Source organism: Thermobia domestica, chromosome 15 (genome assembly GCF_964235325.1).
Source record: "Thermobia domestica chromosome 15, izTheDome1.hap1.1, whole genome shotgun sequence".
Classification (NCBI taxonomy): domain Eukaryota; kingdom Metazoa; phylum Arthropoda; class Insecta; order Zygentoma; family Lepismatidae; genus Thermobia; species Thermobia domestica.
The window spans coordinates 7,251,390-7,263,855 of NC_137468.1; the positions used below are offsets into that span (position 1 = coordinate 7,251,390).

Consider the following 12,466-nt stretch of genomic DNA (forward strand, 5'->3'; position numbering starts at 1 on the left):
AGCAACATTATTAGTGAAGGACTGGAATTATATAATTAAATTAGTCAAACTACATGAAATAGTTTCGCTAAATGACTGGTAGTATAAAGACGAAGTTTCTGTTCCCTGTCAAGAGTAAATATGGTGATGTCTCACACTTAGAATTGTATAATTACTTAGATAAACTTATATTTTGATATCGATTCAGTAATTTTCACAATTCCTTGGTAATTGTGCGACTATTTAGGAAATTCAATCAATGAGTTATTCTAGGAAATGAATTATCAAAATTCGGAGTAAACGTTATTAATTATGCCACCATTGATAATCAACCTGTTGACGAATCCTTTTATCAACCAATGGGAGAAGCGAAGACCGTTATTCATACGTAACGTGTCTGATATATGCGATGTTACATTGTTGAAATTCTTACACAAGTACTACAGTGAAACTTGTCAACTTGGCCACCTCTCTAAGTTGGCCACCTGCTCATCTTGGCCTGGTTCGTCTTGAACCTGCACTTCCCATAAGACATTCGTTACTTATTACTCTGTAAATTGGCCACCTGCCTATCATGGAAGTTGGCCGTATAGAAGCAATGTTTATCCGATGATGATAATGATAAATTTACCTGCGTATCTTGGCCACGCAAAATACCGTATTGTTACTTTCCTTAACTCTTTCGTATTCCCATATGAGCGGCATATGTTCTGTATTTGACTTAACAGAAAGAGGCATAGACTCTCACGATTTTTTTTCTTGAAGGTCAATGGACAGAACACTACCCTGATAAAGGGGTGATGAAAGATATGAACAAGGAAAAGGACGCACATGTATTCAGGAAATGGTTGTACGTATCAATTTACCTTGTCCGTTTTGATAAAACCATTAGCTATAACGGCTCCTTTCATCAGCGAGGAACTTGAGTAATTCCGGAAAATTCTCAAGGTTAAAGCTAACCATCCCAATTTTCAACTATTGGCACCTGATGGCTTGTTGAAAAGTAGCGGAGGTTTTGAGATATAAATTCGCTTAAGATTTTCCCAAAACATGATTTGCTCCGAGGGAAATACTTGTATCTCATTAACAAGAAGTATTTAACTACAAAATTAGAATGTGGATATGTGCCAAAAAGAATAAAAGAAATACGTCTTGAATGAACCATCACAAAATACGTAATTTTTTCTAGTACCGTATATTGTTATGATTACTCTATATACATTGTTTGAAAGTAGCTGTTGTGCCATTGCTTATTAAAATTTTACAATCAAGTAATACTAGAAGTCCTATTCTTAAAGTACACCAATCACACCTATTTTCTGTAAGTTGGCCACCTCTCAATGGAGCCGATGGTGGCCAATATAGACAGGTTTCTCTGTAATTTATATAGATTTAGTGTTTTGGCCAGCTTTGTTTCATTAATAAAATGATATGAACAATAAAACCATTGGGCAGTATTCAAAGAGAATTTTTTAATCAAACATTAGTCATGCGATTAGTTAGTGTCGTATTAGCTCTGTACTAAGAAGGATGTACTTTTGGGTATTCAGAGTCCGCTTGGAGTTCAGCTAATAAGTTGATTTTGGTACGATTAACTAATATAATCCCAATACCTCGAGTGAGAAAAATAAATGTGGCAACTACGGAAATCTAGACGTGTGCATTCGTAGTCTGTAAAAATTAAAATACGTATGTGAAATACGAAATTTGAAATGTTTTCTTTTTGGTTTGTTTGGTTCTTTTTGGGAAATTTGAAATGTTTCTTTCTAACAACTTATAAATAGTTACGAAATCGAATTATAATTAAAGTATTTATTTCTGAGGGATGTATTTACGGGACGAATAAGTAGAAGTCAATTAATATTAGCGACAAAAGAAGGATTATTTTGTAATTATAAAGGAAGATAATTTATTGATGAGTTGTACGTTTCTCTCAGAAAACTGAAAATTTTCTATTCATCTCTCACTGTTCACTTTAAGAAATAGTTTTGCTATTGTAGTGAAATACCTGCTTCATAGTCAATTCATTCGATAAAGTGAAAGGAAAGAAAGAAAGAAAGAAAGACAGGCAAATAATTGCTTTTGCATTCTCATAATGTAAGTTTATTCTGCCTAAACCAGGGTACCATCTGCTCCAAATTAATTAAAGCCTGTGACAAACATCTTGGCATTTCAGCTAAACGAATAAAACGCAAGCACTGACGCGATGTTGCCGAATGCTAAAGGGTGTAGCTATGGCTAAGCAGACGAACTACAGCACGATCAGGTGGCAGAGGATAGACGTGGATGTGTACAAAATAAACGTGGCAATACCGCTGGACTCTCATTTGCCACCAGCATTTAAAGGGAACTTGGAGCGCCGCCTTCAAATGGCAAAATGTTTGTCACACCGTTTAGTCACATATAATTAACTTAGTAAACTACTAGGCTATATGTTAATCAGGGCTTCTGGTTCCATGGCTTTGAATTGGATATTAAACAGAAGAAATACTGACTAAAGCTTCAACACACATTGTATTTTAAACTATAATGTCTTACAGTTTCGATATCTTCCATATCCTTCATCAGATACTGTCACAGATAGTGTCTGATGAAGGATATGGTAGATATCCGAAACTGTAACACATTATAGTTTAAAATACAATGTGTGTTTAAGCTTTGGTCAGAGATTCTGAATATACTTCTGATAACCATGTATTAGTCAAACCTTTAGTATAGCGCTAATTATACGTCAAAACGACTCTATAAAGGCCCATTATGTTTTGTTTCTGGGATATGTTAACAGGTTGATTGCCAAGGCATTATCGTGCGCATTTGTCCCCGAGGTCACATTTTTTTTTTTAGTTTATCCGAGAATTGAGTGCCAGATTTGCTAAACTTCAGACTGTGGCTTATGGGCGCCTGTAGATTTTTATCCAGGGAGACAAAAAACACTAAAGTATGCGTTATTGTACATAATCCTCACATCAAAAGGAAAATTGCATAAAACCAGCAGTATTTTTATTTCCAGATAGGAGGGATAAATTTCCCTTTGTCCCTCTCAAGGGATTCATTGTTTGGCTGGATATGCAAGTTGATGATGTAATTATGCCCGAGTACCAAATTTGGTACTCATGGGAAAAGAGCTAATTTTTATCTCTGTTACTATGAGTACCAAAGTTAGTACTAAGGCATATCTCATCAAAGTCTGCATTTTTTGCAATTGTGGGGTCAAACGAAACTGAACATGCACAAATCCACATTATACACCTCAATTGGAGCAGTAATATACGGACAGAAAACTCTTATATCTATAGCGCAATAACTTTCTTAAAGATATTTGAACGCTAAAGCTACCGTTTTAAAGAGTGATTTTTACTCTGTCCAAATACATCACAAAACACATGCCGCCTTATGCAGAGTTGTTTTGACTTATAATTAGCGTCATACTAAAGGTTTGACTACTGCAGGAAACATATGTTAGTCAAGGTCTTTAGTATTGCACTAATCACTTGTCAGAACGGCTCTGCATAAGGCCCATGAAATTGAGTACCGATATAGGTCCAGGTGAAAGAAAGGAAAATAAGCACCGAGTACCAAATTTGGTACTCACGGCAACCGTGACAAGTAATGTGAGTACCATTATTGGTACTCATGGCAGTCAATCTGTTGAAAACTATGTAAAATTTAGCGAATAGTTTAGGGATCCTGGTTCTACTAATTCCGTGTTAGTACCTTAGTTCCTTCCAGTCGTTCCTCCTCGTTGGAATCATCTCTGTTGAAAGCGTAGTTGTTGATCTTATAATAAGGTCCAGGCTTCTTAACATCTAGTCGCTCCCTTCGTTTGAAACCCCAGTCAAAGCCATCGTAATCTTCAAGAATATCCTCGAGGCCATCGTACATACTCAACTCAGGAAAAGAGTTGCTGCTGCTGCCATCTGAACCAGGAGGAGGAGGATTTCGGTTCCTTGCCATCAGGAAATTTCTTATGTCTTCCTCCGTTTGCTTCTTCTTGTGCTCCTCTGAGAAGAAGGAAAAACAAAAATAAGAAATCTTACAAGAGTTACAATAATTATAAAACAAATAACTCTAATATTACAAGGAATGACAATTAAGTTTAGAAACTTACTACTATGGGATTGTACAGACAGCTCGGTATGGCTTCATAATCTTGATATATCAATGTCCCACACAAGTGTACCTAGGTGCCCACACGATTAATACACTCACGTACTTCTGTTATGAACATTCCAGTTTTATGCCCAGCACAAGTAACAACTAATCAGAATCAGGCAGTGTTGAGAGAGACTGTCACCGCTGCCGCTATTTCTTGTAGCGAAAAAGCAAAAGGAAGAAAATCGCCTGCTTATAGACTTAGCTTTAAAAAGGCAGAGAGTAGGTTGTTTATCAGTATTAGCAGCTTTAAAGAGGCAGAAAATCATCTGCCTACCAACCTAGAAGCTTTAAAAAGGCAGCAAGTAGGCTGTTTATCAGTATTAGCAGCTTTAAAGAGGCAGAAAGTCGGCTGCCTACCAACCTAGAAGCTTTAAAAAGGCAGCAAGTAGGCTGTTTATCAGTATTAGCAGCTTTAAAGAGGCAGAAAGTCGGCTGCCTACCAACCTAGAAGCTTTAAAAAGGCAGCAAGTAGGCTGTTTATCAGTATTAGCAGCTTTAAAGAGGCAGAAAGTCGGTCCGTTATTCGAGTTAGCAGAGTAGCAAATATATAAGTCGTTTCCGTCGCAAATACAGAGCGTTCAAAAAGTCTCCATACACCTGAATCGTGGCAAGTCAAAGTCGCATTCAAAGTCACATGAAATAAAATTTTATGCGAAGGTTTACAACACTGCTATATTATCACCTTGCGTGAAGTTCCTTTCTTAGATTCCAGTCGGCAAAGTGACGTTGAAGTGATTGTTGCATCTAGTTAGCGGTCTCTGAAACAATGGTGTTAACTTTAAAACAACGAGTATTCCTGGTTGGACATGTGTTCCTTGAACAAGGTAAGTACAAACAGACAGTCAAAGGTAAGTTTGCAGCTAGGTTTCCGGATACACCTGTTCCGAATCGTCACACTGTAAGGGCACTGATCGATAAATTTAGAGACATGAATGAACAACTTGTGAGAGTATTTAAGAACAAGAAGAAACGTGTGCAACCATGTTTGGAGGCTCATGGGGGACATTTCCAACATTTGCTGTGAAAATGTGTGTTAAAATGTGTGTGTATATGCTACGCCCTGTGCATAGTGCTTTTATGCCATAAAATATAATAAATTTTGAGTAAAATAATTTTCTCTTTGCTTTGAATATGTGACAATTCAGGTGTATAGAGACTTTTTGAACGCTCTGTATAATGATTTAATAAATCTACCAAGTGGAATCGAAAATATATAAATCGTTTCTCTTATCTAAATCAAAAGCATACTAGGATACTTTTTCTTTTCCATTTCTAAATCTTTCTTTACATATATGACAAATTTTAATGACTATTAATCTATATAACGTTCTTCTTCCTCTTCTGCGTTGAAAATCTCCCATTAATCCTGCTCTGAGATTAAATTTTTGTGAGAGTTTACTGCCTGTTTTTCTTTCTTTCTTGTCTATGAGTGTGTATATGTCGACCTGTGGCGCGTCTTGCCGAGGAGCATTTATTGTTCCGTACTTTTCACTGCCGTAACGAGAATATCAGAGTTTGAAAAAGAGCAAAGAACCTGTCAAACTTGGCAGGAGAAAAACCAAGTGAAATCAAACATTTTAGTGCAAGATAATGGGGGGCAATACCACGAAGTAAAAAGCTCTACACAAGAGGTTAAAACGTTTTCCTCAGGAGCAGAAAAAATGTTACTCAGTTGTTTTTTCAGAAAAAAATGTTCTGGTGACACACACTTAGTATTCCGGGGGCCACTGCTGGTACTATTCTATTTATTATTATACTATATACATATTATTTTGATCTCCGGGGGGGCACTCTCAGAGCTCCGGGAGGGCAGTGCTTCCCCCAAAAAAACATGCCTGGAAGAAACGCTGGTGTTACTGATGAAGGAAGATCAGGGCGGAAAGTATGGAGCAGAACTACGGAAACGTTGCAAAAATTCGTCGAACTGTGCGTTAAAATCGTCCAAAAATTAACTGAAAATCTTGCCATGAAAACGGTGTGTGTAAAAGATAGTCTCGACGGACTATCTCACGATGCGAAATCATTACCGTCGAAGTAGGTGGGAGACAGGACTGTTAAAAAACAAACTCTTTCGTACTGGAATGCTTATAGGAAGTGTCCATATTTGAACTCCCATAATTATTACACTATGTAAGATTAGAGATACCACTAACCAGTGGTGCCCACCCCCCCTTATGTCCATGACGCACCCCCCCAATTGTCTATCCTTAGGTGTTCTTCCATGAAAAAATCTTCTTTTCGATTAATTTTACCCCCCCCATCAATCATATTTATATAGATTTTTAACCCCCCCCAAATATTTCAATGACGCAGTTTGCGTCATAGCCCCCCCTTGTGGGCACCCCTGCACTAACCACTAGTTAACCCGTTAATTACATTTTAAATATATGTTAATTACGTATGAATTATTGTAAGTTTGCAAACTTTTGACAATATTCACCTTCCAGTAATTTACAAACTAGGGAAATTTCATTCGAAAAATATTAAATGAGGAAATTTCCAACCATTTCCCCAGAGTTTCGCACTCTAGATAAAACTCTCACGACACTAGCTAGTAGACAAATAACTGATCTGGTTCTCAGTGACTAGTTTATTTGAAAATAAAGAAATATTGAAAGGGAGACATTTTTATGACACTCAAGACAAGAAGGATATTTAGGTATAAGGACAGCTCTAATAGTCATTCCAGAAAAGTCCCAAAATTCCTTTGAAGAGTGGTCTAGGGACTGGCGTCGATGTTTAACTTCCTAAGGGGAGTAAATTGAATAGTGATATTCACCAATGATGTAAGTATTTAGTACTTTCCTAGGAGAACTTCAGAATTCGTCACACTTCGTATTACTAAGTATCAAATTTGAGATTTTCAAACTGATCTGCTCCCTTCCCGCTAGTCTAATGGCTGGCTCGCGCTCCTTTAGGTATACCGGTTATTGAGTTCGATTCCCGGTGGAAGAGCTTTGAAATTTGATCGTGTTATGGTGGTTCTGATATCTGTAGGTTTGTGTCTCATACAGCCTCAGTACTGAAATAGACGCTAGTCTCCAACCAACAACAACAATAACAAAACGTGAGTTGCAATCACTTTACGTTCATTCACACATGTGTCCTATTTCAACATTTTCGAAGTCAGGACTTCGCTTTCTCGCCCTAACAAATGACGGGTAAGCCTATTTCATGAATTTGGCTAGACTTCCTGAATTAATTTTTCTCAAATTCACCTTGCAAACCGTCTTCTCACTGAACAGTATGCAAGATTTGAAAACCCGGTTGTGACGTTTTTATTGACAGTTGATCCAAAGATACGTAGAAGTAACCGCATAATCAAAATTGTCTTTTTGAATTTACGGCGTGAATCGTTTTGTAAAGTACCCAAAATCCTTACATGTATTTTGTAAATTTATTTTGTTTATTATAAAACAAGGAAGCGATATTCAAACTGCTTAGGAAAATAAAAACAGATAACATAGGCATCACACCACAATTATAGGATGTTTTCCTATACGGAAATAACAAAGTAAGACATTGCATAAGGAGACCTGAGCTAAGCTCCACGCTACAACCAGGAAGCACCTGAATCCCGGAAAGGGGTTGTGCTGGTTGAGGACGGAGAGTAGACTGGGGAGTTGTAATTAAGATCACATAGTGTAAAAACATCGATTGGAGATTATCAGAGCTGAACTACCTGTGAGTATCACATCTATTTACGATGTTTGATAATCATAATGATTAAGTTTCTGTGCCATTAAGATTTAGTAGATTTTTCTAGTTAAAACCATTTCGAGTCCTGATAGCTTGTGGTGTGATGTCGAAAATATCCAAAAGAAATTGTTTATTTCATTTCTTACCCTAAGAAGATTAGTTAAATCCATCCTTGAGTTTGTCTAAATACACGGTGTTACAAATTTCAGATGAGCTACGCTCTGCCCCCAAGTATAAAAAGTTTCTAAGATACTAAGTCATTCTAGTTAGAAATTTGTAGCACACGTTAATTTTATAATCAAGTTGTAAGTTTTCAGGACTACTAGACACGACAGGGACACGAACACAGAAACATCGAGGACAGTTAAAATTCCACCCTTGCTACTACAGAGGGACTCGAACCCCCAATGGGCTTCACCTAACGATCATCAGCCTAACGCCTCAGACCGCTCGGCTACACCCACCGGCCCACTGAGCCACCGCGCCCCCTACTATTTGAATGTATATGCCATTCATGCGTAGATGTAGAAATGTAGATGTAAAAAAAAAAAAAAAAAGGCAAAAGATTTGACTAATTCTATTCTTTTATACGCGGTTTTCAATAATAAAACGCCGTTTTCTCGAAAATGCATTTTTGTGACATTCCTTCTTTTTTCCCCTTACCCTTCAATTGCACATGAAACAGAAGATTATATCGCATTTTATAGTCGTTAAGCATTTCGTACCCGTCCCTGTAATCAATGAACACTCAAAATGTCGTTGCTACTCAAGAAATTCGAAAAGGGAAGAATGCCATAACTGACGTAAGATGTTACTTGGCTGTAAATTGCTTGTTTATAGAATTATCCGAAGAAACATCTTGATATCAGTAAGATCAAGTAGTGCATCTATACTCATTTCATGCTATTAAGATCACTGTCAACCTTACCCTTCATCATTTCAGTATATAAGAGTGATTAAGGTAAAGGAACTTTTACAGTTAGAACGAATAAAAATGAAGCTGCCAATATATAATTGAGGATGATGGCAAATTTGAGTGACAGTGCAAATATCATTTAAGCTGGGCCAGCCTAGGCAATTTGTCGCCCCGTGCAATGGCATCATTGGCCGGCCCTTTCTCCAGAAAACAAATCTTAAAAGTCACGATTTTAGGTATGCTATGCTACCCCATCATGAACAACGAAGGGGAGGAGAAAAAGCACTCGGAATCAGAAAAGCAGAAACACTACAATCTTGTTGTGTCTATTTGTTTTCTTTAAATAATAATCTATTTAGTGAAAGATAAAGCAAACACACCTGCAAAGGAAAGATGGTAATTCTTTTTATAGAATTCAATATCGAGCTTTAATCTCAATATATCAGTTTGCAATTTCAGTGCAACTAGCACTTTTATCTTTACTTCTTAATTTTCCTTCAACATCTGGTAAAAAAATTAAAAAAACTTGTTTCCACTTTCAATGATAACGAACTTGTTTGTGACAAAGACAAGATTAGTTTCCATATCAAAACTGTGATAACTAACTAAATAGAATAGGTGTTCGCTACTGTTCAAGAATTGAGTTCTTGTATTTGACAACAATCAATCAATTCATGCTGGGATTTGTTTGACCATTTGCTTTAGCACGATCCATGTGCCCTTAAACTAATGCGACCTCAACATGATTTATGAATGTATTATTGAAATACAAGGTCAGCTTAGTAAATTTAACTACCATCATCATGAAGTCTGTTTCCAACAAGAAATATTTATTTTAAATAATATAGTTGTTATAGATTTTGCCGCCCCGTACAAATTCACGTGCTGCACATATGGTAAAGCTGGTCCAGAATCTGAGGAAGAGTGAGGGCATTGATGTGATTTGAGGTTGAAGCCATAAATGTCAATATTATTTGAGAATAAAAGTGAGGAAGGAGAAAGGTGTCAATGTGATTTGAGGGCGAGGGCGTAACTATTATTTCAAGATGCTGGAGTTATTATTAACGAGTAAGGGTGAGAGAGGAGAGGAAAAGGTTTGAGTCAAGGATAATGATACAAGAATTAAGTATGGTCCATTATTTAAAACTATAGTGAATTTAGAGACACGTATGTGAAGATTTCGAATTTAAACTGGTTCAGATTTATTATAGGTAGACTATCGTGTTCAGAAATCTATACATCAAATCGAAAGTCTCATATTTATCCTCTTACGTGTATATGTATGAATATTTAAAACTTCTTTTTTCACCTGGGGAAGAATTCTGAAGAAGAATTGAAATATACAGTAGGTAAGTCTTACTTAAGGACACTTTCTATGATTTTTACGTCCAACGGTTATGCCGGTTAGGCTAAAGGAGACGGTGATAATGAGAAATGAATAAAATAGTGGAATGAAGATAGTGCGTGAACCCCGAAGAAAGTGGGTGAACCCCCCACACACGGTGTTTATTCACCACAAAGTTTACTTGGCGCATGCTGGAATCGAATTAGAGATCCCACGTACCAGAAAGTTTTCTATCTACGCATTTGTATTAGCACTGCTTCCCAGCGCAAAGTATATCATTATGGCTTATTGATGGTTGATTTTCAGAACACCGTCATTTTCACCATTAAGGACTAACAAGATAAGAATCTACAGCTTAGCATAGCATCAAAGGCTCAAGAGCTCCCATCTGACAACGATATCAAGCCACATGCACCAAGGGTATGTACGCTAACCATACAACCATGAGCTGTTTGATAAAACAGAAACAGGAAATTGGCTTGGGCACTGGTCTCACACCACCCGGTCCAGTGCACAAAACCTCAATCTAACTCCCAGATTCCTATGCGATTATGCTACAACATGAGAGAGTGCTTGCTGTATATTACTTCTTAACATTCGTGGGAAGCTATCTAATGTGTCATAGCATATCATCAAGAAACGGCGATTAATAATGTTAGTTAATCGGAAAGATGTAGATGGACGCCTAGACTGTAGCATGTTAAATCCGCGGAGCCCAGCTGACGGCGGAACAATGAAGAACAGACACTCAGATGCCCTCTCCCTATCATTAGTAATCCAGATAGGTCGCAATCCGGTCCACTAAAATACAGGAATAGGAGTTTCATTTCCGAACATTGGAAGAGGGTTAGAGCCAGTGCTTAGTGCTCTGACTTGACTTTTACTTGGTCAGGGTTGGCAGAATGAGTTAAGTGTTAGTGTGATCGACATCATGTACATTCATGTTCAGGCAAGCATTGTTGTTGAGGTAGCAGACTGTATACCATCAGGATCTTCTGTGCTTCTACAGAGCCTCAGTGACTTTAGAGAATTAAGGTTGGTTGCCATCTTATATTTTACGTAGCTAGTTCATTTATTTTTATATGGAGGTACAACGGGCGTTCAAATTTGATTTCGATGTTTTTAGTAATTTTACTTTGAAATAAAGGTTTATTGTTAGTCTGCGTTTGGTATCACTAAAAACCATACTAACACAACGTTATTTTGATAGGTTTTAACCCTTTCACTGTGGAAGGCGACGGAAAGAAAATTTCCCTAACCTGCGAATGTCGATTATAGTCGACGTGTTAAAATTTGTCTGTATCTTGGTTTTGTCGATTGTAGTCGCCAAAGGTTTTCTGTGTGATTTCTACTGTTTATCGAAAACAATAGAACACAAAAAATTGAACGGTACAACTTTGGCGACTTTTCTCGACAAAGCCAAGATACGGACAAACAAATTTTAACACGTCGACTATAGTCGACATTCGCATGTTAAGGAAATTTTCTTTCTATCGACAAAAGTCGACTTCCTCTGTGAAAGGGTTAATATTCACACTTTAATCTGTTTTAATTGATATGGAGCATTAACGTGAAGGGCATAGTTTTTTTTTATCAACATCCAAAAATCTACACAGGTAACGTTAAAATGCATTGAAAGGATATTTTTTCTTGTTCAAAAATGCCTAGATATGTTGCAATCAAAATTTGAATTACGTTCTTTACGGACCTACTGGAGTGGTTCAAGACTTACTAAGTTACAAACACAATCACTTCAATTTTTATATAGATTGATTATATATAGTTTTATTTCTGGAGGTACACTCATGTCAAAATGATTGACGCATATGTATAATTGTCTTCTTGTAAGAATATAATTTGATAATGATTTTGCAGGGTACTTTTAATACTGATACTATGTGTATAATCGGGAAATGTATATTTGTGGTAAATTTCATAGCAAAAGAATTATAAATACGAAAATTAGAATGAGTATAACAAAATGTTGCTAAATGGACAAGAAAGTTTTATTTTCGTTTTATTGTCCTTATTTAGTGCTCCTTTGACATGAAATTTGCCACATACATGTCTTTGCCGATTATATACATACTAACATTATAAGAAATACCGGGCGAATTCGTTATCAATTTATATTTCTACAACAACATATTTATAGACATGAGACAATAATTTTGGGCATGAGTGTACATAGCTCAAAACTTATGTCTAAAAACCAGTGCATACAAGATAATTCTGAAACAAAAGTACTATGCTACGTTTCTTTTAGCTACTTACATAACGAATTCCATTTAAGTCACCCTAATGTATTCTTATTTTTCTGCGAACATTAAACAGTTAGGTCAATATTGTAGATACATTTTGATCTATCCTGC

At 36.7% G+C, this 12,466-nt stretch overlaps 1 protein-coding gene across 2 annotated transcripts in view; it reads right to left on the minus strand.

Annotated features, from left to right (window-relative positions):
• Nucleotides 1-12,466, minus strand: part of IA-2 (tyrosine phosphatase IA-2) — a 775,584-nt gene that overhangs the window by 573,931 nt on the left and 189,187 nt on the right. For both annotated transcript variants that reach the window (XM_081741273.1, XM_081741272.1), the window contains exon 8: nucleotides 3,694-3,980. In XM_081741273.1, coding sequence (XP_081597399.1) covers nucleotides 3,694-3,980 — 287 coding nt within the window. The remainder of the gene's footprint in view (nucleotides 1-3,693; nucleotides 3,981-12,466) is intronic.